Below are 24,793 nucleotides of genomic sequence, written 5' to 3' on the forward strand. Positions count from 1 at the left end.
CCACACAAAGAGGGGAAGCCTAGTCCCACTGAGCCCCCTTTGCAGGAGCAGGCTATCTGCACACCTGTGGTGGGCGAGGCTGGATACCCAAACGGTCATTTTGTCCTAAATGAAGGAGAGAAAAAGAAGAGGGCAGCCTACTTGTCCCGCCCTCCGTCCCCCGCACTGCCGCCTTGGAGGTGTGTGTCATGCACAAATGTCAAATCTCCGCACGGAGGCCATCCCGTGGATGGGCAGTGGGCAGGGGAGCTTGCTGTCCACCTCCTGGCACATCTCCAGGTAAGGGTCCAAGAGAACCATGTTGGGGATTGCAGCGTTGCCCTGTCTCTGCGCCAGGAGATAGATCCTGCCATTGGCTGCGCTGCACCCTGTGAAGAACCGTCTCGCCAGGCACTCCTCCTCCACCGGCGTCCACTCGCCCGAGTCCACGTCAAAGCGGAAGGCGCCCCCTCCCACGGTGTAGATGGCCCCATTCAGAGCCACAACGCAGAGGTCATACCTGGGGGTGGAGAGAGGAGAGCGTCAGGCATGGGGAGGTGACCGCCAGGGGGCAGCCGATCCCAAGGCAGATCTTCCTTCTCTTCCTGTCCCTGATGCAAATCTTCCCCTGCCTCTGGTGGGGAGTTGGGTGTGTGCCATTTTGGGAGATGACTCAGGTGCCCAGATGTTTTGGGCTTCCCTGCCTGGAGGTGTCCCAGGTGCAAAGCAGCTCCAGACATCCCTCAGCCTGGGCAGTCACGAGTTTACTGCTGCATTTAGAAGGAGACTGGGGGGGGGGGGGGCTCCCTTCAGGAATGGGGCAGAATAGCCAAATTTAATGGAGAGATGGGGGAATGGACAGTGTGAGGGATGATTGGCAAACCTGCAGACGGACAGCAGGTGCCTCCAAGTTCTGAAGGCGCATCCTGGCTCAGAAGAGGCCGTCTTGGCCCAGGGTAAAGGGGGGGAGGTTGTCACAATCAGGGTGAAAGCCCCAAAGCGCAGGCACTCATTGCAGGTCTGTGGGGCAGAGGCAGGTGAGGAAGGCGTCAGTGAGAGGATGACAACTGCGGAGTTTGATTATTTTGATTTTCTGTTCAATTATTTTGGTTAACATTTTCTATTTCAATTATTAAAGTTCATATTTTTCTTTTCAAATTGCCGGAAGGAGGCACCCAACCACCTTAGGGGCTCTGCTCTGGATTTATTCACGACTCTTTTCTTCTGAAGATATTCCACATATTGCAGTCAGAGAGCTGAAAATAAAGCCAGTATTTTCCCCATCTGACAATCAATGTGCCTCTTTGGTTTCAGATACGTGTACATGGAAAGATAGGTTTAAACATGAGCCACCACAGCTGCAAAGGGGCCATTAAAATTTGTGTCCTGGGCTTTTTGGACTTGTCTACCCCATTTACTGTCTGAAAACAAAACGGCACATTGGTTGCCAGATGTGAATTCTTTTCCAGATCTCCTGCCCCACTAACAACGCAGTGGAGGATGAGGACCAGAGTTTTCCTTCTCCTCAATGGGCTTCCTTCCCAGGAGGGCGAGATCCACCGGCTCCTCACTTCTCTCTACAGCATGTGTAAACTGCCTGCTTGTCCGTTGGACCCCGTCTTGGTCTTGTCCGCTCTGCCCACCAAAGCCTGTCTTCACATGCAGGAGAAGCCCCTAACTCACTGAGGGTTTGGAGACCCCTTGGCTCACTTCACCTGGTCCTGCCGGCCAGTCGAAGCCGTTCCAGGATTGTGGCTACTGCCACCTGCTGGCAGCTTCTAGGAGCCACAGGTGGGAGCTGAATGCGGGGGGACGGGGACGAGACACTACTCCAGAAGGAGCAGGATGTGGCCCCCCTAACACCCCAACCTCCAGAGCTGCCTCACCTAGGGAGAGGAGAGAAGGAGACCACATCCCAGATGTCCGTTTCCACATCCAGCCGCTGGACAGCACGGCAGACATCTCCATTCTCGTCCAGGCCACAGACGACGTAGACGCGAGTCCCCACACTGACCGCCCCGGCCCTCTCCACGGGGTGGGCCAGGGGGCTGGTGACCTCCCAGGAGGAGTCAGCGGGCGCCAGGCGCTCCACCTCGGGCGTGACGGCCCCCTCGTCAGTGCTGCCCCCCATCACGTAGAGGTGGAAGCCCACCCCCACAGCGCAGTGGCTGTGGCGTGCCGTCTTCATGGCCGGGCCATCCAGCCAGGAGTTGTCCCAGCTGTTGTAGATCAGCACCCAGCCCACGCTGCACCAGGAGAACTCCTCGCGGAAGTAGCCGCCCGTCACAAAGAGGAAGTTGCCTGTGGAGAGAGAGCACAAGAGAGGCCGTTCCCCCTTCCGCCACAGACCCACCACACGGCTTCGCTTCTGCTGCGCGTTGCCTCCTTCTGAACGCAAAGCGGTTCGTCTCCAAGGGTTGATATTTCACATCTTGCATTCCTTTCGGCGTGAAGCAAAAGCAACGAGGACAAGATGAGGACAACCAACTGCATACATGCAACTGGGAGACAATGGCTGTTTCTGCCCCCGTTTCCATTGGGGTTCCCTGATGCCCCAAAGAGGTATGAGACAGGGCGAATCGAGGCTGAGGGAGACATGGCCAGGAAATAAACATCTATTGGAAGGCAGCCCAAGACAAGGAGTTTGGCGATTTCTGTGTTTTAGCATTTTGTTGGAAGCCGCAAAGAGTGGCCGGGGCAACCCAGTTAGAGGCATCCTCATTAGCATTATTATTTCTGGGTCTAAACTGTTTCTGGTGCAATGGGACACTGTCACAGAAACCAGAGTGCATGGAAACGCCGTTTAACTTCCCTCCACAGCGGTAGCTATTTATCTACTTGCACTGGCATGCTTTCGAACTGCTAGGTTGGCAGGAGCTGGGACAGAGCAACAGGAGGAGCTCACCCCATCGCAGGGATTGAACTGCCGACCTTTTGATTGGCAAGCCCAAGAGGCTCAGTGGTTTGGACCGCAGCGCCACCCACATCAGGCAAGGCCATGGCACAGCAGTACACTTTGTAGAAGATGTTTTCCCCAGGCTTCTTGCAAAGCAGGAAGCAGGTCTAAAGAAAAGGGAACCTCTGAGCATGTGCAGAGTGCAGCCAAACCTCCTGGCAGCAGGTAGCCGCAGCTGGCACCCTCTCCCACCCTCGCATTCCACTAGACGTAAACTTCAAGGTGAAACCCTCTGCCTGCCCACACCAACCCAGAGAGCACCAAAGCAGAGACCAAACTCTCAACAGCATGGGGAAAATGCCAGCCACCTGCAGGCTGGCTCGCACTCTGTGCATGCTCAGAGGCCAGAAGAGTTACCGATGGCAGCCACAGCATACTGGGTGAGGTTCTTGCGCTGCAGGGGAGCCCTGGACTGCCACACCTGCGTCTTTGGCTGGAACTGGAAAAGCTCCTGCTGCTCTTGGTCGTGTTTGCCAGCCAGGACGAAGAGGACCTCGTGGCTGCGCCCCACGCAAGGCGAGAGGCCCGCCTGTCTCCAGCTGGCAGGCGGGCAAGCATCCAGCTTTTGCAGCAGCCGCCCCGAGGTGTCCTGCCCTGGGGGGCTCTTGCAGCGCCGCACCAGCCGCTCCAGGAAGGGCAGGCTCAGGAAGGGCCCGCGGATGAGGCCCGCCAGCTCCAGGAAGACTGCTTCCCGCCCAGCAGGGTCGGCAGCCACCCACCGCAGCAGCGCCTCAAAGGCCGCCTCCTCGCGGCTCACAAAGAGATCGTCGCTCCGCAGCAGCGCCCGCAGCGTCTCTGCAGGGGCCTCCATGAACTCCTCGCCGGAAGACACTTCGGCCCAGTGTGAGAGCACCACAGAGAGTGCAGCCGCCTGCAGGTGAGCGCAGGAGAAACATTGCGCATAGGCCAGGAAACCAAGGCAGTTGGAGACGTGCAGCTCCCTCTCCAGAAATGCCTCGCAGCGCCGCTTGGCGCAGTCCAGCTGCAGGAAGTCAGCCGCCTCCAGCAGGTCTGTGACGTTGTTGCGGTCAAGGAGGAGGCTGCCCGTCTGTGTGAAGGCCAGCAGGGCCTGGAAGGCAGTGGGGTCCAGGCCCTGGATCCGGATCCGAGGTGCCGTGCGCTCCCGCGTGCCCCCAAAGAACATGGCCTCAAAGTAGCGACTGTAGCGGGCCAAGGCCCAGCGCTCGACAGGGAACTGCCTGTCGCCCACCTCCAGGACCACATGGCCTCCTGACTGGTCCCCAGAAGACGCCCCTTCCAGGCCAGCCATGTTCACCGGGTGCAAGCAGGCCACACTTTGGGCTGCGCAGGAGGGCTTTGGCCAGGCAACCAAGACAGATATAGCAGCAACTCGGCCCCTAAAAATAGATCCCTCCCTCTGGCTCCCTCTCAGCTGCCCAGGCTGCGAGGCGTCGCCAGGATGTAAGAAGAGCTGCTGGATCAGGCCAAGCCCAACGTCCCTCTTTCCCTGCCGGGACCAAGAGAGACTGCCTCTGCACCTGGAGGTTCCAAAAGATTGTCAGAAGAGTGTGGCTGCCAGACCACGTCAAAGGCAGAACATCCAGCCCAGCGGCCAATTAAATGCCCCCAAAGGAAACCCTGCAAGTGATGGGAGAGCAGTAGCCTCCTCCCGCTCTGGTTCTGCAGCATTCTAAGGTAGACTGACTCTGTCCGTGGAGGCCCATTTTGGAATTGTGAGGAATGAAGCAGAGCCCTGCAGCAGCAGCAGCTGCACCTGGCCAAAGGGGCGTGTCAAGCCCAGCAGCCTCTTCTCACAGGTGCCCCAAAGAACCCAGGGATACAGATGGACCAGGGGTCAGCAAGGTTTACCTCGCCTGGGCCAGTTCACTCCAGCGGAGATCCCTCCGTAGGCCAGAGCACAAGCGGCTGCGATTTCTGGTGTCTGTGTAGACGTGATTTTCAACGTCTGCGTCGAAACGATTTTCAACGTCTGCATTTGCGCAGACGCAATTTTTGGCACTGCAGAAGCAAGTCCCTTCACTGCACCGGTTTAGCGCAGCACACGGGGACTCGCCAAGCGGGCGGCTTGGTTTGGGGGAAGCTCATGGGCTGGTTAAATGGCCACTTGTGGCCCATGGGCCTTAGGTTGCCTACCCCTGAGATAGACTGCCTCTGAAACTGGAGATTCCACAGCAGCATTGGAAGAGCCTGGCTGCTGGATCAGGTCCATCTATCCCAGCCTCCTCTTTCTCACAGTGGCCAACCAGGTGGGAAACCTGTAAGCAGGATCCGAGTAAGAGAGCAGCTCTCCCCTCCTGTGATTTCCAGCAGCTGGTATTCAGCAGCATTGCTGCCTTGTCTGGATTCCTGGGTTCTTAGGGAAGATTGTCCACTGCAAAGACAGGAGGCTGGGCTAGATGGGCCTGATCCAGCAGGCTCTTCGTACGTCATTCCTGGGGTAAACACTCACTCCTTGTAGGCAGCCGTACTGTGCTACTGACATCTGCAACTAAAGAAGCCAAGTAAAGAAGTGCTGCTTGAGCAGAGAACCTTTAAAATGAAGTAGTTGCTACATTTTCATTGTGGCTGCACCTCAGGCATCTATACTTGATTCAAAGAGATTGGTGATAGGTAGAGATGGCTCCCATCCTGTCCCAAATAAACTTTGTCGTTCCGAGTTTAGATATCACATTTCAAAGCAGCAGTGTCTTACAAATTCTAGGTCAGTTTTGGATAGCTTTTTATTCATGGATTTTCAGGAATTCTCCTGAAAAGGAAAGAGTCGCCACCTGGAAATTAAGAGGAGTTGGACACAGGTGTCATTACAATTCCTGACATTTGGCAAAGCGCTTGACCCCTCCTAGCAGACAACTGTCCTGGAGAAAGGAAGGCAGAAACTATTAACCCAAAGGGAAAATGGGCAGTCCCTTCCAAAGCTCTGGGGACAGAACAGCAAGCCAATGTAGGAACAGCTGTGGCCAAGGAGGTAAAAGGAACAACAACAAAAAACCCCACCTTCCTGTGTAATATTTTACATAAATACAGCAGGCTATTTCAGTGGCTCTAGACTGGAGTCGAAAGTTCATAGCAAAACAAGGTTACTTTCTGAAATAGTTTTCAGGGCCTCTCCTGGCAAAACCCTTTTTTCCTTGTGAGACAAAGTGTCAAAATGGGGGCAGGGGGGATAACTAAAACCCAGTAACAACCACCTCACATAAGTTAACAAGGTCCTTTGCCAGTATAAACATAGCATACAAAAATATGTTCCCCTTGCAGGAGAGTCCATTCTTCGAGTCCTCTCAAGATTTTAGCTGCAGAAAGAGCCCAGAGTGGCTTAGCCGTCTTGCTGCTGAATGAAGGGGTTGGGAATGGCTTCCATGCCGTCCTGGGGACAGATGAGGACCACCGAGGTCCCTCGGCAGACCACCAGTCCCAGCTGACGGGTGTCCTCTGTGAGCTTGTATTGGTCATCTGGATCTGCAAAGGAAAAAGCCCAGAAAGAGCTACAACACTGGGTCCCACCAGCTATCCTGGTCTCAAGCTCTGGTGCTTTTCTGCACCAAAGTCAGTGCCTCGAACTCAGACCTGGGAGCCAGGTGGCAGCCAGAGGCAGGAGTTGAGGCTCAACATCCCTCAGCAAGACAAAAGCCTCCTGGGATCAGCTGTGGCAGCAGCGCTAGGCTGTATCCCACTCAGAACTACAGAAATTACTGGGCCCAAGCCAGCTGTGTCTTTGAATCTCAGTAGGTCTACTCTGAGTAGGAACAGGTGGAGAACAGAAGAACTTGTGACTGGACAGGTCTCCTTGATGGAGCCATGGGCGATACACGGAACCAGCCCAGTTGGTTGGGAGCCTTTGTTCTCCTCTGTCTGTTGGGGCATCTAGTTGGCTACTGCAGAAAAGGGGGAGCAGGACCGTGGCCTGATGCTGCAGAGGATGGGGAAAATTCATGGAGAAGAGCCTGCTCTTTTCCTGTCACCAGCTTGCTGTGGGGGGTATTGGGGTCAAATACGCACCTCTCATATACTCGATGGTCCCATCCAGCACCAGGTTTAGAAGGGGGTCAAATCCTTTCAAGACACCGCTGGCTGTGGGAAAACAGAGGGAAACAGTCAGGAGCCCTTGGGAACCACAGCAAGGCTGAACGCAGAAAGCTGTGATGTTACAGTTACGTTCTGGGAATTACAGTGGCAATTCCCTAAGAAGCAGGATTATGCCAGGGAGGAAGCACACCAGCGATGTAATCGCTGAATCATGAAGAGGCGGTGACAGGCACAGTGTCGGGTCCCCAACAGCAGAGGTGCTATGGAGACTCTGCTTACCTTCCCGGCCACCCTGGAACTTCACACGGATGGTTTTATCAATGTACTTAGACAGATCCAATATACTTTCTTTCTTCTTCTTCTCTTTGTCCTAAATTGAAGTGGGAGAAAGGGGGGCTCAGGTGAGCTGTTTCCAGCTTGTTTTACTGTAAACTGGGAGAATGAAACAGTTTAGCCCACTGAGGTTTAGCCCACTCATTTTAGCCCACTGAGGGTTCAGGTTTAAACCCCTCCCCATGGCATCGCCGGGTCGGGCTGCGAATGCTCCCCGCTTAAAATGCTGGAGGGCATCTGCCAGTCGACAGTACTGAGCTAGCTGGGACAGAGGAAGCGGGTGTCCATCAGGACAGTGGGTGGGGCCAGAGCCGAAGCCAACACTTTCTCATTTGCTCCCCGTCCTCCTTGCCACATTGTGCCAGGGCCAAAAGCATCGGGCCACTTCTCATCCTGCCTCCCTTGGGAAACTCCCACCAAGTGGGTGCAACAAAGGGAAAAGGCCCAGGCAAGAGAAGCCTCCGCACTTTGCCTCCTCCTGAGCTTAAACCAACCCTGCCGGCTTTGTCCAGCTGCTCTAAACACAGGAGGAGTCCAGGATGTTCACACTGGAGAGCCACCTGCCCACATCGGAAAGGCTGGTCTGCTGTTGCTGCTGCTCCAGAGGCTTAGGCAGGACTTCCTGGGAGGTTCTCAAGCAGAGTCTGGATCTGGTCGCCTCTCAGCGTTTCTCCAGCTGCTGCGATTCCTGCCTTGTAGGCGGTTCTGTTGGATGACCCCTGGGGGCCCCCCAACTCTGCGGCTCTATTCCGCCTGCGGAGGAGGAGGGGGAGGAGGAAGGGAAGCCGCCCCATCTCGGCTCCGTGGTCGCGTCCTCGCTGGCCGGCAGAGGCTCTTCCGAGAAGCACGAGATGAGCCGTGATAGAGCCTCCCGCTCCAGGCGCAGCCTATCACTCAATGGTCACTGGATGATGGCGGGCCTCGCCTGCATGACGTCAGCGCCTCATTCGCCTACCTGGTCGTAGCGCCGCCTGCATAAATCTGCATACATTCCCTCTTCCCACCCCACCCCCAGGATCCCCTCCGCTCTACTCACCGCCATCTTGCTCTCCACAGGCATCCCGCTTCGCGCCACTTCCGCCCGCTTTCAAACAGGCCCCGCCTCTACCGCTCCTCCAATGGTAGGGCCAGGAACCAACCCGCGAGCCCCGCCTCTTCCTCCCGGCGCTGTCTTGCCCGCTCTAGGCCTCGGGCTCCCGACTCCACTGCCTCGTCGCCCTAAGAGCGAGAGGGAGGCGAGGATTTCGATAGCCTATTTCCGTCCCAGACCGGAAGTGCCGCCCGCCGCGAGCGGACAGCGGGCTGAAGCGTCGGGAGGGTCTCTCGCGACCGGCCCTGAGAGCGCTAAGTTACCGCTCGGCGCTTTTTAAACGTCCCTCTCTATAACGTGGTTGTGTGACTCTCCGGTCCCCCCAATCCCTATTCGCCCAGAGAAAGAGAGCGGCTTCCTTTCCGGGTTGCTGGGTAACCGGGAGCTCACTTCCGGTGTGTACCGGAAGCAGAACCTCCTCCCTCCCCCCTCGCCCCCCTCCCGGGTTCCAGGGAGGACAAAAGGCGGCGATGGCGGCGGCGGCTTCTCTGGGGCGGAGAGCCCTGCTCGGGTCGTGGCTGCTCCTGGCGGTCCAGGTGAGGAGGCTCTTCTCGTGCGGAGGGCGGGGCTCCTCTCCAGTCCTCCCTCGGGTCCGGGTGGGGGGCCCTTCTTCCACAGTGGGAGGCGGGGCTTCTTCCCGTGGGGGGGGGCGTCTCAGTTGCCCCCTCCGCGAAATGGGCTGAAGCCCCGCCGCCTCGCTCTCCGCGGCGCCCCAGAGGCGTAGGAAGCGGGCCATCTCCACCTGTCCGTCGCCCGGAGACGCTGGGGCGCTAGGGACCCCCGAGGGTCTTCCAGTCCAACCCCCCCCCCCCCCCTGCAAGGCAGGAATCTTTTGGCCCGGGATCCCGAGATTGGCTTCGCAAGCTGCACCATTTCCCTTGGAGCAAAGCGGAGCGCTAGTCCTCTAGCTCAGGGTTTCCCCAACTTGGGTCCCCAGCTGTTTTTGGACTACAGTTCCCATCATCCCCGACCACGGGTCCTGCTAGCTAGGGATGGTGGGAGTTGTAGTCCAAAAACAGCTGGAGATCCAAGTTGGGGAAACACTGCTCTAGCTAATGCACAAGGCGGCTTGGGAAGCCAGGTTTCCCAGAGCCTGGTGCTGATAACGGCAATGTTGCAGGTTTGATCCCCGCCTCAACAGCTTCATATTCCTGTGCTGCAGAGGGCTGGACTAGATGATCCTGAGGGTCCCTTGCAACTCTACGGAAAGAGTTGTGCAGGATGCTGATTTCCTGTGCTCAATCTGGCACAGCCCTTTGGGTGTGGAGCCAGGGCGCTCTGCCCTGCTGAGCTGCAGGAAACAAAGAGGGCTGCTAGTCCTCATGGCTTTTGCCTTGCCCAGAGACTGGCCCTTGGGAGCTGTCCAGCTCAGCCTCACCTCCGCACAGACTGGCAGCCAGTGGCTTTCCAGGAAGTACTGTTTCTGGATCCTGCATGCACAGCAAGCATGCCATCATTGGGATGCGGCCCTTCTCTGCTGTTGGTGAGGTAGCCTTTGGGGTTTGAGGGTCATTTTTTGGTTAGGCCCCCTGCAGTAATGGGCTTAGAAGTTGCTGTATGGAAAAGTCTGCTGGCAAATGCTTTGACCAGGAAGCAGGGGCGTTCTTAGCCCCTTGGCTGCCGGGGCAGGAAGCCAAGAGGCACCCCTGGGGTCATGACATCACGACGCACACGACGCCCCGCCCCCGGGGGTGCCGGGCTGCGGCTTCGGGAGTCTCTGCGGACTCCCGAATCCGCCGCCCGGGCTCCCTTGGCGGAGCGCAAGTCGGGGCAGGGAGAGAGAAGGGCCAGCGAGGAAGGGTGTCCCTCCTCGCTGGCCCGCCCCTCTCCATGTCCCGGCTCCGCAAGCCAGCCAGCAGCGGAGCTCGGCATAGAAGCAAGGGGCGGCCCAGCGAGGGGGCTCCACCCCGGCAGTGCTGAAAATAGCCTAAAAAGAAAAAAATGTTTTTTAAAAAAGTAAAAAAAAAAAAGCCCAGGGGGCGGGGCTGGCCCCTGATGTGTCACCCTCAGCAGGGGCACTGCCCGGGGCCCCCCGCCCCCTCCATCCCCCCTTGCTACGCCCCTGCCAGGAAGGGAGGGAAGTGTGAAACATATTCAGAAAGAGAGAGAGAGAGAAATAGCACATAGCGCTTGGGTGTTGACAAGTGTATGAACTGACTTGCTGCCCCAGTGATGCAGGTTGGGCTGTGCCCTGCACTTTGGTGCTGCTGCTGTCACAGCCTCAGTTTCCCCTTTCATGCAATGGGCCCAGTGCACCAGGAAGACGTCTGCAGGGTCAGCCCAAATGGGTTACTCAGCCCACAAATCTTGTTTCCACACTGGCAGAAGATGAGCACAGCTGCTTTCTCCAGGGGAATCCCAGGGAGACTCCTTGGGCAAGGAGAGAACCTATTTTTGTCCCTTGCCCTCTTAGTTAATAATTTATTAAAACTATACACCGTTGTGTCATAAACATATACCACAGTGGTTTGTGACAATATAAATGGAACCAAATATTATCAAAGAAAGTTAAAAATTAGATAAAAGCAAAAATAAAAACACCTAATCTTTGTCTTGGGTGGGGGAAGACGACCTGTTTAAATCGTTGTTCCTGTGAATTGTTTGTTAGTGGCCCTCCTGGGTCATGAGAACACTGCCATGGCCACCCATAGAGGTGGCCATCCTGGGTACATCTCCCCAGGAAAGGTGGTGGTGGGACATTATCTTTTGGGTGGAAACTTGGGGGGGAAGCTGGCCTCTTTGCTGTAATGAACTTAATTTGCCTTTTTGCATTTAACAGCTGGTAGGGATCCCCCATCCAGCTGTTTGGGGGTGTCAGCACGTGCCAGTGACTGCCCTCACAGCCTCTCTTGCAAAACAAAAACAAAAAACCTCATCTAGGACATTCAAAGTCCTTTGCAGCTGCTGTTGTGACCCTCTTTCAAGTACTGTAGATACTTTGCTGGGGTGAGGGGAGAACTGGTGATGTCCCGGCTGGTGCCAGGCAAGGTGTGGTCCAAGGACTGAGCCGCCTCAAAGAATCTCAGGAGAGAAGGGTGTGATAGCAACCACAACAAAGTCACGCATCCCAAAGGGCCCCCTTCGCCCCCTGGGTGTTGGAGAGCAGCCCGTGGGTGGAGTATTGAAGCCCCCTGAGAGACAGGGTGGTGGACCTCGGGTGTGGTGGCTGCAGAAATGGCATGCCTTGGAAGACCCCAGCGGGATGGGGCCTTGCCCTCAAGTGATTCCCTGCAGCATCCAGCTCTGGAGAGCCAGGCTGTGTCGCTTGTGGTGCTTTTGGGAGTGACTTGCTGACTCTCCCTTCCTCCAGGTGGAGATGAAGACCTGAGCCCTCTAATCTTACACCCACAGCAGTTAAGTGGCCGGTTCTTCCCTAGTGAAGGAGAGAGATTCCCAGCCCAAGTTGCCAACTCCGGTCATGATGTCCTGGCATGCCCCCCCTGTTGGCTGAGGGGGGGGTCTGCCCATAAATCCTGGTGGACAGCAAGGGTCATGTGGAAAGTCCCAAAAGCATCCTGAGTCCAGATTGTGTGGGCACCTGAGAGCCTGCAAAGTTGATGGGAAGTTGGAGTGATTTGCAACACCCCCTCGCTTTCCTCTTGCTGCCCACTCCTGGCCCACTTTTGGGTTTTCAATCAGTCCTGTGCGGAGAGTTTTCTCCTTCTCAATAACACTAGGACTTGTGGGCCTCCCATGAAGCTGAATGTTGGGAAATTCAGGGCAGGTGAAAGACAGGACTTATTCACGCCGAGTTAAACTGTGGAACTCCCTTCCCCAGGAGGTAGTGATGGCCACCAAACTTAGATGGCTTTGAAAGAATATTAGACAAATTCATGGAGGAGAATAAGGTTGTAAATGGCTGTTAGCCAACCTCCGGGGTTGGAGGCAGTGATGCCTCTCAGTCCTAGTTGCTGGAAGCCACAAAAGAGGGCTCTTGTGCTCGAATCTTGCTTGCTGGTTTCCCTTTGGCCTGATCCAGGAGCCTTTTCTTTCATCCGTATGGGAGGTGAGCCCAGATGGGAAGCAAGTCTTCTCCCTCTCTTTTCCAGGTCTCCTGTGAGTTTGGCATGGTCCGCGTCTTTTCCGAGAAGGGGAGTTCCAAGGGGAAGGACTACTGCATTCTCTTCAACTCCCAGTGGGCTCATCTGCCCCATGACCTGGGCAAGGCGGTGAGTGGCTCCTGTGGCACCTCAGCTGGCAGGGAGGGAGGGAGCCCTTCCCCAGGGTGGCACCTGCCCTGCTTGTCATCATTACTTACATCTCTAGCCCATCCTTGGTCAAGTTAATGATCCCAAGGTGGATGATTAGTCACAGAAAATCATAGAACCATAGAGTTGGAAGGAACTGCAAGAGTCATCTAGTCCAGAGGTTTTCAACCTTTTTGAGTCCACAGTTCCCTTGACCAACTACATTCTTTCTGCAGCACCCCTGTGGGGCTCAGGAGCCCAGTTATGTCACCCCTTGCCTGCTGAGTGGGCAGTCTCTCACCCTTTATCGAACACCCTCCCTTATGGAGTGTTCCCTCAGCCCCCTCTCCTCAGGAGTCCTGAAACAGCTGCTGCCCCTGGTCTCTGAGCTGCCCCCCCATCCCAAAGAGAGGTGCCGCCTCACACTGCCCCACAAGGAAGCACCCCCTGACCATCCTTCAAGGCACCCCAGGGTGCCACGGCACACAGGTTGTAAACCACTGGTCTAGTCCAGCCCCCTGCAATTCAGGAATATTTCCCCCCGATGTGGGGCTCAAACCCACAACGCTTCAGTTGAGATTCCTACATTGCAGGGGGTTGGGCTAGATGACCCATGGGGTCCCTTCCAACTCTATAACTCTGAGATTAAAAGTCACACGCAGTGCCACACATAAACTTTGAAAACCTTTTGTGCATTTGTGTAAATGTATTATTACTTCGTTTTGTCAGAGAACAATTATAACGAGACGAAAATTGAAAGGTGAGAAACCAAACTACAAAGCAGCCATGTAGGCTGAGTCCCATTGCCCAGGGGTTAAAGTAACAAAGTCCAAGTAAAGACCATCACAATGTTACCAGATTATTAAGTCTAGTTCAAGATTTGCATGGCTGGGGATGAGGGTTGCCTTGAAAATGATGGTTCCGTTGTACATGCGCAATAAAGGAATGCCAAATCATATTGGAAGTGTCTGAAGATGCTAGTCCTCACTGAAATCTCAAATTATGCGTGATTTTCTCTATTATAGCCTCTATTCCAGAGTGGTGCCAAGCGCCCAGTGTAAGAGTTAGGACTGTTTTCCATTAAGTTGCAATGGCTATTCAGTCTTCCAAAATCATATACGGGACCAATTCTTTTGGCAATCTACCTCACTATCATAAAAAGAGCTCAGTAGCATTAATTTTGGACAACAAACAGTAGTGATCATTTCAGTCAAAGCTGGCTCTTCAAGGATTGGGGCCCTGAGTAATTTAGGAGTTTGTAGTCTAGCACCATCCCCATGAATCGGAGCACCCTCCCCTTGGGCCTCAGCTGGCGCCCGCTTCGCGATCATTTTGTCCCTGGGGTGAAACACCTTTCTTTGCTCAGGCCTGTTTGAGCTGCCTTGTTGCATCTGGGGCGTTTTGAGCTTCCTTTGTTGTTCCTCTGAAGGTGAGGAGCAGCTTAGAGGGCTCCGTTTTCCTCTCCTCATGTTCTCCTCTTCCTCCTTTGCTCCTCCAGTCTCTGCTGCAGCTGCAGGACCAGACGGTCTCCGTCCTGTGTGCTCCTTCAGATGTCCCTGACGGCGGCTTCAGCAGCACCATCCCCATGGTCATGCGGGGCAACTGCACCTTCTATGAGAAAGTCCGCCTGGCCCAGATCAACGGGGCAAGGGGGCTGCTGATTGTCAGTCGAGAGAGGCTGGTGAGCCCCCGGGGAGGGGCGGGGAGAGAAGGCGACACTTTTTCCTGCATTTGTAGGGCATTTGTAGCCCACCCTCTTTCCCCCAAGGAGCTCCAGGTGGTGTTCATGCATCTCCCCGCTCTCCATATTATCCCCACAACAGCCCTGTGAGGAAGGCTAGGTTGAGAGTTGGCAGCTGGCCCAAGCTTCATGATTTTCTCTCCCTTTTATTTTCTCTCTTTTTCTGTTCTGTCCAAGTCAATAGATGTAACACCATTGAAGTCTCCCATCAGGATAATCTCATTTATATATTCAAGTAAATTGTGCTCTACTTCCCTAAAAAAAATGTCTTATTTCCATTAGGTGCGTATAAACCTGCAATAACTATTTGATCATTCCCTCTTGTTAACTGAACTCCCAGGATCCTACCTTCATGATCTTTAAGAATTTGTTTTGCTTCCAATTTTGGGTTTACATAAATTACAATTCCCCTTTTCTTTTTAATATTCTTGGCCTAGTTTCTTATCTTCTAAAACCCTTCCTCAGGTTGCAGTTGCATCTCCCGTCCCTGGCCTGGCAGGCACTCTGCCCCCTCCTGGCCATTCAGCTCCATCCCTGCCTTGTCCTTGGCTGTGCAGTTCTACTCATCTGACTTTCCTTTTTAATTTTCTTCACTTTCTGCATGACGTACCTTCTCCTGAGATTAATGTCCCCCTTCAAAATCTTTTCTGAACAATTAAGAGTTCTCAGGAAGCCGTTCATCTCCTCTTCTGGGGCTGGGAGGCTCCCTCCCCCTTCCTGCTGCTGCTGCTCTTGCGATGGGTGTTGCCTCCAAATGCGCAGCAGCCATTGATGAGTCAAACAGAGGAGGATTGGGGCCTGCGTGCACTTCTGGGTTTGACGCACCATTTGGCTTTGGGGATGGGCAGTTTGGGAGGGGGCGGTGTGTGTAGCATCACTTTGCTCTTCCCCCTCATCCCCTCCAGGTCCCGCCGGCCGGCAATCGCAGTCAGTATGAGGAGATCGACATCCCGGTGGCTCTGCTGAGCTACGCGGACATGCTGGATATTGGCAGGGTGAGACCCCGTCTGAGTTCCCCAGTCAGGGTCACAGGGGCATTGGGGGCAGCACTGCTTTTGGGGGCCCCAAGAGTTTAGGCCAGTCACACACTTGCGTTTCCCGGAGGACGTCCTGTTCCCCCGAGGGTAGCTCTTTCCTGGGGCAACTCTCTTTTAGGGTCAGCTGAGCTCCCTTCTCTCTCTCCCTCTTCCTCAGAGCTTTGGGCCCTCGGTCAAGGTGGCCATGTATGCCCCCAATGAGCCAGTCTTGGACTACAACATGGTGATCATCTTCGTGATGGCTGTGGGGACGGTGGCTGTCGGAGGCTACTGGGCAGGGAGCAGAGATGTCAAGAAGTGAGTAGGGGCAGGGGGCCAGTAGAAGCCCCTAAGGGTCGTCCAGCCCAGCTCCCTGCAGTGCCATTTGGCTCATCCTGCATTCTTGGCTGTTCAGAGCTGCTTTCTCTGGAATCAAAACATGTGGGACCTCGGAAGAAGCTTCCACCTGCTAAGTCCAAGGCACCAGCCCCTGGGAATACATAGAAGGTGTTTGGTGAGGTCGAGGCAGCACAGGATCCAGGATCCATAGGATTCCTTGCATCCAGGCCCAATCATTGAGCCAGGGGTCCCCAAACTAAGGCCTGGGGGCCGGATGCGGCCCAGTCGCCTTTTAAATCTGGCCTGCGGACGGTCCGGGAATCGGCATGTTTTTACATGAGTAGAATGTGTCCTTTTATCTAAAATGCATCTCTGGGTTATTTGTGGGGCATAGGAATTCGTTCATTTCCCCCCCCCCCTTTCAAAATTTAGTCTGGCCCCCCACAAGGTTGGAGGGACAGTGGACCGGCCCCCTGCTGAAAAAGTTTGCTGACCCCTGCATTGAGCTCTTGGAGGGAGTCACTGCTAGGGCTTCCTCCCATGACTTCTCAAATAGCCTGGCAGGCTGCCTCCCTCCTCCATGCGTTTCCCACGGAGCCATTGGCTAACACCCACATCTCATGGCTGCAAACGATTTCGTGAAACGTGGAGACAGGGCCTGTTTGCCGGGGGGGGGGGGAGGCCGGCACCCCTGAGCATCGTTTTGGGGTTGCTGAGCCCTCGCAGGACACCTCCCCTCTCGTCGGCTGGCCCCTCCATGAGTGGTGCAGTGCCAGCAAGGGCCTCCAGCCCCAGCTGACCTCATCTCGTCTCCCTTGCAGGCGGTACATGAAGCACAAACGGGACGACGGAATGGAGAAGCACGAGGACGAGACGGTGGACGTCACCCCCATCATGATCTGCGTCTTTGTGGTCATGTGCTGCTCGATGCTCGTCCTGCTCTATTACTTCTATGACCACCTAGGTCAGTGGTGGCGAACCTGTCAGAGACTCAGTGCCCAAACTGCAAACCAAAACCCACTTATTTATCGCAAAGTGCCCAGAGTTGTTGAGGTTTTTTTGGGGGGGAGACCCCCAAAGTTGTTGAGCTTTTTTGGGGGAGCTGCTGACCAAAGTTTTGGAGCTTTTGAGGGGGTCTGCACAAAAGTTGATTTGCTTTTGGGAGGGTGCCCCAAAGCTGCTGAGCTTTTTTGGGGGGAGAGAGAAATAAATGATGAATAATACCATTGCTGGAACTAACGTGCAGCACCGACATCATCGTCTGCCAAATCACCAAAACAAAAACCCCAGCACAGTAAGGGTTAAAAAACGAACGCTGTTACGCCCAATCAGAAACAGCCACTGGCGCAGCAAATTGAAAAACAGAACAATTGCCGAACACAATCTCCGGCTAACAGCAAAAAAGAAAGAAAAGAAAAAAAGGTTCCGGGTTTGAACAGCGGACGCAAGTTGTAGCGTTGAACAAATGGGGGGGGGCAACAGTGCGGACGGGCTGATGGCGTGCGTGCAACAGTGAGGGCTCTGTGTGCCAAGTGTGGCACACGTGCCATAGGTTCGCCACCACTGACCTAGGTACTTGCGCTGGCTTCTCGGTGCTGTTCTGCAGCGTCTCTCCTGCCCTTTGTCTTCGTTCATCTTTCCTTGTCCCCTTTCCCCCCCCCCCCTGCAGTGTATGCCATCATTGGGATTTTCTGCCTGGCGGCTTCCATCGGCCTCTACAGCTGCCTCTCCCCGTTTGTCCGAAGGTTTCCTCTGGGGAAATGCAGGTAGGAGGCAGAAGACTGTCTCGCTTTGCCACCTTCAGCCAAGTGGCCCTGGCACATAAAGCTTGCGGGGGCCAGTGGACTGGGTTCAAATCCTGCCTGGCCATAGACGCACACACACACACACACACACCGTGGAAAGAAACAGGTTATCAGGGCATGGATGCTTGTGGGGGGCTGGACAGAACCCCAAACCCTCCTCCTTTGGGACGTGGGAGCAGCTGTGCTTTGCCTTCCCTCTCTGATATATTTTTATTTTGCTGGCTGCAAAATATTAATGTGTGTGGGCTGTTGGTTTTTGTCGCTGCTGGTCTTGTTTAGCAACCAGTTTCTAGGAAACCAGCTCTGAATTCTTAAATGCATTAGATGGGCAAGACGTGGATCTCTTGCTCCTCCTTGTATGTGTGGGGGAAGGCGGGGTCCCCTCTTCCATGGCTCTCTGGGCTCCCTCCCGACTCTCAGCTGACTCCCAGCTGGACAAGAAAAGGGACCTTGTTGTTGCAGAAAGGGCCTCGCTCTCACTGCAAAGAGATGAAAGCACTGAAAGACAGAGCCTCACCAGATCTCCTCCCTGGCAAGCAGGCAGAGAACCCACCCTGTGCGTTTTGCAAGTGCACAAATGCCTTTCCAAGGGCACTTGCCTTGTGGGGTTTTGAATCGGTGCAAGGCAGGTCTGGCAGTATTTGCTTCCTTCTGCTGGGATCTCTGAGATCTTTTTGCCTTTTTCTTGCACAGATCAGACAAAGAGAGTGGGGGGGGGGGGCTGTTCTGAGCTACATAGAAGAGCAGAAAGTCCTTCGCCGGGACAAAAAACGAAGGGCATGAACCCTGAGTGCAGCCATTTATTATTATTTATTAAATGTGTATATTGCCCTATATCTGCAGACGTCAGAGCTGTGCCCCTGTTTGTGGGGGCTCCTGGATTTGGCCCCAACCCCTTTTCCCTCGGTCCTCAAAAGCCTCCACACCAAGTGTGGGGGGAGGGGGGTTGAGGGGGTGGCACTGAGCAACTTAAGAGGGAGGGAGGGAGGTGTCTTTTCTTAAGCATCCCTGAGCCCATAGAATAGGGGGGGAAAGTAGTCCGTCTGCTGAGTTTGGTGACCTTGGCTCTGACTGACAGCAGCTCTCCAGCGTGGCCTTGGTCAGGGAAGCTTTTTCCCCAGCACCTCCTCCCCTGGAAACTGCCCGTGGGGATGGTTACGTAATGCCTTGGCAGAGCACCTGCTTGGCATGCAGAAGGTGCCAGGCTCCCCCAGTAGTAGCATCTCCAACTTGGGCTGAGCAAAGACTCCTTCCCTGGAGACCTGCTGCTGCCAGCCTGTGGAGGAAACCTGCGCTTGATGGAACAGACCTGACTCGGCATCAGGCAGCTCTCTGGGGTGGAGGCTCCAAGAGGTCCCTCCCCCTCTCGCCAAGTGGGGTGCAGGCCTCTCACCCCGCCTCTTGCCCTCAGGGTCCCCGACAACAACCTGCCCTACTTCCACAAGCGCCCCCAAGTGCGTATGTTGCTCCTGGCTGTCTTCTGCGTCGCCGTCAGCCTGGTCTGGGGCATCTTCCGCAATGAGGACCAGTGAGTGATGCGCCGCCTTTTGTGCTCTCCCCTTGGGGTGGGTGGGGGCCCCTGTCCCTTCGAAGAGCCTCTTGCTCCCCCCACGTGCTATTTTGCACCCCTCAACTCGCATCAGTTGCTCCAGAAAGGTTTTCTTCCTCCTCTGCCCTTCCCCTTCTCCAGCTCTGCAGTGTCTTCTTGGGCACAGGGCGAAATGGGACGTGTCGCAGGGCGGAGGGAACGCCCAGAACCCACCCCAGCTGGCCATGGGGGGAGGAAGGGCGACCGGAGAGAGCCCAAGGGGCAGTGGCTTGACCCTTCTCCCTCGGCTGTTGGAGGGGGTGGTCCCACTTGCCCTCTGCCCTGAGCCATGGTCATTCCTCCCCCAGGTGGGCCTGGATCCTGCAAGATGCGCTGGGAATCGCCTTCTGCCTTTACATGCTCAAGACCATCCGCTTGCCCACCTTCAAGGTAAGGCCTTGCCGGGGCGGGAGCCTTGGGGGGGCTCATCCCCAGGACGGTGGGGAGGGAGGCTGACATAGGCCTCCTGGCTTGGGCCTGAGGCCGCCTCTCAATGTATTCTGTGACTCGATGGGCCAGAAGAAAGATAACCTGGGTGAGGGGGGAGGCAGAATCAACGGTGAGCCTCTGGGAGTGACACCCCTCCCTTCCCCACTTCAGGGAAGGCCAGTTGGGGGTTGCGGAGGGGAAACCCCAAGCTCCTCTCACCTCCTGCCCTTTCCCTTCTGCCCCCCAGGGCTGCACGCTGCTCCTCCTGGTCCTCTTTGTCTATGACGTCTTCTTCGTTTTCATCACGCCATACTTGACGAAGGTGCATAATTGGCCTGCCAGGGTGGGCAGGGGGTGGCTGGGCTGATCGGGAGGAGTCAGAGTTGGGCCGGGTCTTTCCCCTGGGGCCATCGGAAGCCCCTTCCCGATTCCCTGACTGGGATGCTTTCCCCATCATTGCATGTCTTTGGGCACCAGGCAAAAACATTCCTCCCCCCCCCCCCAGGAGGCCTCTTTCTTTTCTTGTCCTCTTGCCCCTCCTCACATTTCCCTTCCAGACAGGAGAGAGCATCATGGTGGAAGTGGCTGCCGGCCCGACAGACTCCTCCACTCACGAAAAGGTGAGAGCGTCCTGGGTTTTGGTAGGGGGAGACGGCCTCTTCCTGGTGGACAAAATGGAGGCGATGCCGTTATGAGCCTGGGAGAAGGCCAGAGGTCGTGGTCCAAACATGTAGTGGGCCCAGAATGGCCCAGAGACCCCCTCAGCCATGAGGGAAGAGGCGTTGGGAAGCACCCCTGGAGAGCAGGCAGGTTCAGTTTTGGGTTCTGGTCAAGCCTGAGAAGAAGCACTTCTGGGGTTCCTCCATCCTTCTGCTTGGGTTCAGGGCAGTTTCCCCACGCCTGGGGGGCTTTGGGTTGTGCCATCCCCTGTCGCCCCCTCCTCGCCTCAACTGCCAGATACCTTCCCTACTCTGTGGGGCAAGGGCTTGTGGGAGCTTTGGCCCCTTTGGGGGCAGCAGAGGGGCTGCTTGTTGACCTGGATGGACCCCCTTCCCCCGACAGCTTCCAATGGTGCTGAAGGTGCCCCGACTCAACTTCTCTCCGCTGGCACTGTGTGACCGACCCTTCTCCCTCCTGGGATTCGGGGACATTCTGGTTCCAGGTAGGCCCTCCCTACCCACCTTGCTTTGGGGCTGAGCCCCTGCTCGGCCCACAGAAGGCAAAGAAGAGCCCCCCCAGCCTGGCCCTGAGAGAAGGACTGGCAGAGGAGAGGGCAGGGTCCCATGGGGCTGGTCCAGTGGGGATGCTGCCCCCCCTCTGCTCCCTTGAAAGAGGGCTGGCAGCCAGGCAGCTCAAGGGAACCGCTGCTGCTAGAGGCAGTCTGCCTTTGAGGGCCAGGCCAGAGGGAGGGACACTGCCTCCCTGCTGCCCCACTTGGAGGATGTGGGTGGGGGGGGGGCGGCCTCCAGGGAGTGTTCCTGCTTGGCCTTGTCACTCCATGATGCAGACAGTGGACAGGGGGGTTGCCCTCCTTCCCTTGCCTCAGGCTCCCTCCTCTTTCCTCCCCAGGGCTCCTGGTGGCCTACTGCCATCGCTTTGACATCCAGGTCCAGTCCTCCCGGGTCTATTTTGTCGCTTGCACCATTGGTACGTCTGGTTCCCCCCCCCCCCGAATCCTTGCCAACACCTTCTCCTCCTCCCTTGGGAAACCCAGCGGTCCCCTCTTCTTACCTCCTGCCCTACCCTGGACTGGCGGAGTTCATTTATGTGCCACATTCCTGCCACGAGCCGTGTCAAAAGCAGCAGCTGTGCAGAGCCTCAAACTGCAGAGCCTGCCAGTAATTCAGCGACAGCGCTGCTTTTCAGCTCTTGTCCTGAGAAGTGGCTCTCTTGTGGGTGGATCAGGTCCCTTGGGAGCCCTCTGGGTGCAGCCCATCTCCACATGTGCAACAGGACTGACGGTGTATCTGAAGAAGTGTGCATGCACACGAAAGCTCATACCAAGAACAAACTTAGTTGGTCTCTAAGGTGCTACTAGAAGGAATTTTTTTTATTTTGTTAGGACTGACGATGTTAGTGCAGTCCCTGCATTGCTTTTCCCTTAGCAGCAAGTTTTCTCCCAGCAACGGGGTTCCCATAGCAACAGACTTCTTCATTAGACAGGCTCTGAAGGAGAGACGGGTGGTGACTGTTACTGTATAAGGCTAGGCGTTAATTGATATAACATCCAAATTCAGCTTGACATTCATCTTCCATAATTTTTGACCTGGCAATATATCACGAATCATGATGTGGGTTACAGGTGGGTAGCCGTGTTGGTCTGCCATAGTCGAAACAAAATAGAAAATTCTTTTCAGTAGCACCTTAGAGACCAACTGAGTTTGTTCTTGGTATGAGCTTTCGTGTGCATGCACACTTCTTCAGATACACTGAAACAGAAGTCACCAGATAACAAAGCTATCTTTAGCCATCTCACCCCTTGCCTTTCCCTGCAAGACTAATTGCAGCCGTTAAGAGTCGTCAACAGGTTTTCCACACCTATCAGCTGATCACCCATTCCCACCACCCTTCTGAGTAATACCCCTCCCCACCCCCTCACAATATACATGGGTCTGGTGACTTCTGTTTCAGTGTATCTGAAGAAGTGTGCATGCACACGAAAGCTCATACCAAGAACAAACACACTTGGTCTCTAAGGTGCTACTGAAAAGAATTTTCTATTTTGTTCCATGATGTGGGTGTGTGCATAGCATAGCTATGCAAAGAATTCTGATGCAGGAAAAACCGTGACGCCAGCCGAAGCCTCTCCGTAGCTCCATCCTCATTTCAGACGTCATGATACATCCGTCTGTCACAATGTTTAGCTGGTGATATATTGAAAACCAAATATTGAAAACCAAAGTTGAAAACCAAATATCGCCCAGCCCTGGCTGTTCCTCTGTCCAGATGGCTGAAGAGCAGAGAGGAGGAACGATTCTCTGTGCCGAGTTTTCCTGCCTTTTCCATTATAATTTGTGACGTTCCATAAATCCTTGAAGCAGAGCTGGAAGGGGCAGAGGTGTTTATTCCCATGTGAGAATTCACCCACAGATGAGATGAGATGAGATGGGGAGGGGGGCCTTTCTGGGTGACTGCCAGCTGAAAAGGAGCCCCCGCCTTCTCTCTCCCCCCTGTCTCCCCCTGCAGCCTACGGCCTGGGCCTCCTGGTGACCTTTGTGGCGCTCGCTCTGATGCAGAAGGGGCAGCCGGCGCTGCTGTACCTGGTGCCGTCCACCCTCCTCACCAGCTTCGTGGTGGCGCTCTGGCGCAAGGAGCTGCCCATGTTCTGGACGGGCAGCGGATTTGCGGTGAATACCACTTTGATATGAGTCTCCTCCAGAAAAGGCCAATGTTAGGATAAAAGCCCCCTAACTAGAATTAAAGTTGAGTAAAACTCTTGTTGGCATTACCCCCCACCCCCCGAAAGGGAGCAATGAAAGACTTTTGCTTTTTGGAAGTGGCTTTTGCAGACCTCCCTCCTCCCCCAAAAAGAGGCCACCATTCACTGCTGGGGGTGAAGGAGGATGGCACATGGGGGGGGGGGGACAGAGAAGCCACTGATGGCCAGCTTTCCTCCCCACAAGTTGTGATTCCTGCATTGCATGCAGTTGGACTAGACGACCCTCAGGGTCCCTTTCCAACTCCACAGTTCTTCTCCGTCGCTTGGGGGGGGGGCAGAGGGGGTGTTCTCGTCTTAGAAAGGGGGCAAGAGGCGTTCATGGGTGTTGCTGGATCAGGCCTGAGGAAGCCCGCAAGCAGGAGCCCTTCCACCTTCCAGAGTCCAGCTGCCTCTGTAGTGCCACCACCCATGGGGGGGCTTCCCACGGGGGGGGGGGAGACTGAATGCTCAGCTGGGTGGGCCTGGGGCAGGATCCAGCCACCGAAATCCTCAGATACCCTCAAAAGGCTTGGAAGTGGAGATGGAGTTGGCCTGGGTGAACTGAATGAGCCCAGGCCTATCCTGGCTGCCCCCTGGTTCCATTTGGGCCAGTCTAGAGGGCAGCTGGACACTCCTGGGTGTCCTGGGCTGAATGAGGGGAGTGTCTACAAAAGCATGACTGTGTTGTAGTTACCCTTCTCTCTCTCTCTCTCTCTCTCTCTCTCTCTCTCTCTCTCTCTCTCTCTCTCTCTCTCCTTCCCTCACCCCCCTCCCCGGTAATGTGGGGCTGCTCCTGCTTACAGAAAGACCTACCTCAGCCCCCCTTGGTGATCTCCCCAGTCAGCTGCCCTGCGGCCCCCAAGGAGGAGACTTCTCCGTCGTCTCGCCCAGAAGCCAAGGACCAACCAGCCACCCCGACTCCCACGGAAGAGATGGTCGGTGGCGGCAGCCCCCCGGATGGCGGAGGAGAGGAGTCTGGCTGTGCCCCCTTCCTGGAAAAGGAGCATGAGGAGGCAGTGGCTGCACAGACTGAGCCCACAGCGGCTTCCCCACAGCCGCCCCATATAGAGGAGCCCGGCGCTCGGGAGGACGGGAGAAAGATCCCCTCTGACTAGGAGACCCCTTTTCGCCCCCATCCCCCCCTCCCTTCCCCATCACAGACTAACTTGAGACTAACTACAAGACGGACTCTGCCGCCTTTCGCACCCAGCACTGACGCGCACCACGTCCCTTTGGCCATCCAGCGCCGGGAAACTGTGTGCAAAGAAGAGGACAGGCGCTTCACTTCTGGCATCCCCCCCCTTCCCCAAATATGGTGCTTAATGAAGGTCCCGGTTAGAATTTCAGCGATAGCTTAAAAGCGAAATAGCAGATGCCTTTCCCTTCCTGTTTCATGATGCTGGGATAGTATTCAGATAACTTTTCCTAGGAAAACATAGGCAGTATTTTGAGCTTGGGGGGGGGGGACAGACTGGGCTGGCGTTGCTTTAGGATCACTGGGGTGGTGAAGAGAGAAGGGGAGCCCCCACCCCGCTTCCTGCTTTTTTTCTGGCCGTCTCTGGGCTGGATTCTGTTGCTTCCAAAAGAGATTCTCTCCCTCCCCCCCCCCCAAGAAAAGGATCTCTGGTTTCTGCCACTCGCTTTGCTTCATTTGCCCTCCCATCGCACACTTTGGCTGCAAGGGCACCAAGGAGCAAAGGCCTCTGGGAAGGGTCTGCTCCACCTTCCTTTGTGGGGTGGGGGCAGTTGGGGGGCACCACCTCTGAGCTTGTGCTGTGGGGGGCGCTGGTCCGCTCTGGGAATCTCCAGCGTGGGACACCCCCTCTCCCACCTTTGGCAACGGGGCAGCCCAGCCCTGGGGGAAGAGGGGGCTGATCCTGTGTGGACACCCCCTCCCTCCTACCCGG

General features: G+C 55.7%; 3 protein-coding genes across 5 annotated transcripts; 1 reads left to right on the forward strand and 2 right to left on the reverse strand.

The window, feature by feature from the left end:
- Positions 1–100: 100 nt before the first annotated feature.
- Positions 101–4,307, reverse strand: LOC117039513 (kelch-like protein 21). Its single transcript, XM_033136648.1, has 3 exons — positions 3,293–4,307; positions 1,866–2,280; positions 101–499 (listed from the first exon to the last, which is right to left on the reverse strand). The coding sequence occupies exons 1-3, from the start codon at positions 4,203–4,205 to the stop codon at positions 187–189; spliced, it is 1,641 nt and encodes a 546-aa protein (XP_032992539.1). The 5' UTR covers positions 4,206–4,307; the 3' UTR covers positions 101–186.
- A 1,312-nt stretch (positions 4,308–5,619) lies between these two features.
- LSM7 (LSM7 homolog, U6 small nuclear RNA and mRNA degradation associated) lies at positions 5,620–8,430 on the reverse strand. Its single transcript, XM_033136514.1, has 4 exons — positions 8,310–8,430; positions 7,220–7,310; positions 6,914–6,985; positions 5,620–6,373 (listed from the first exon to the last, which is right to left on the reverse strand). The coding sequence occupies exons 1-4, from the start codon at positions 8,331–8,333 to the stop codon at positions 6,231–6,233; spliced, it is 330 nt and encodes a 109-aa protein (XP_032992405.1). The 5' UTR covers positions 8,334–8,430; the 3' UTR covers positions 5,620–6,230.
- Positions 8,431–8,773: 343 nt separating this feature from the next.
- SPPL2B (signal peptide peptidase like 2B) lies at positions 8,774–24,492 on the forward strand. 3 transcript variants are annotated; one of them, XR_004425777.1, is made up of 15 exons: positions 8,774–8,899; positions 12,413–12,532; positions 14,049–14,231; positions 15,197–15,286; positions 15,486–15,625; positions 16,468–16,610; positions 17,316–17,412; positions 18,863–18,979; positions 19,348–19,429; positions 19,716–19,790; positions 20,026–20,088; positions 20,531–20,630; positions 21,038–21,115; positions 22,655–22,890; positions 23,690–23,796. XR_004425777.1 is itself a non-coding variant. In XM_033136512.1 (15 exons), the coding sequence occupies exons 1-15, from the start codon at positions 8,834–8,836 to the stop codon at positions 23,999–24,001; spliced, it is 1,827 nt and encodes a 608-aa protein (XP_032992403.1). In that variant the 5' UTR covers positions 8,774–8,833; the 3' UTR covers positions 24,002–24,492. The 3 variants fall into 3 exon arrangements, 2 of the variants coding, with proteins under 2 accessions (XP_032992403.1, XP_032992404.1); XM_033136512.1 differs by having other exon boundaries at positions 22,655–22,815; positions 23,690–24,492; XM_033136513.1 differs by lacking the exon at positions 20,026–20,088 and having other exon boundaries at positions 22,655–22,815; positions 23,690–24,492.
- Positions 24,493–24,793: the final 301 nt, after the last annotated feature.

This window comes from Lacerta agilis, chromosome 18 (genome assembly GCF_009819535.1).
Source record: "Lacerta agilis isolate rLacAgi1 chromosome 18, rLacAgi1.pri, whole genome shotgun sequence".
Classification (NCBI taxonomy): Eukaryota; Metazoa; Chordata; class Lepidosauria; order Squamata; family Lacertidae; genus Lacerta; species Lacerta agilis.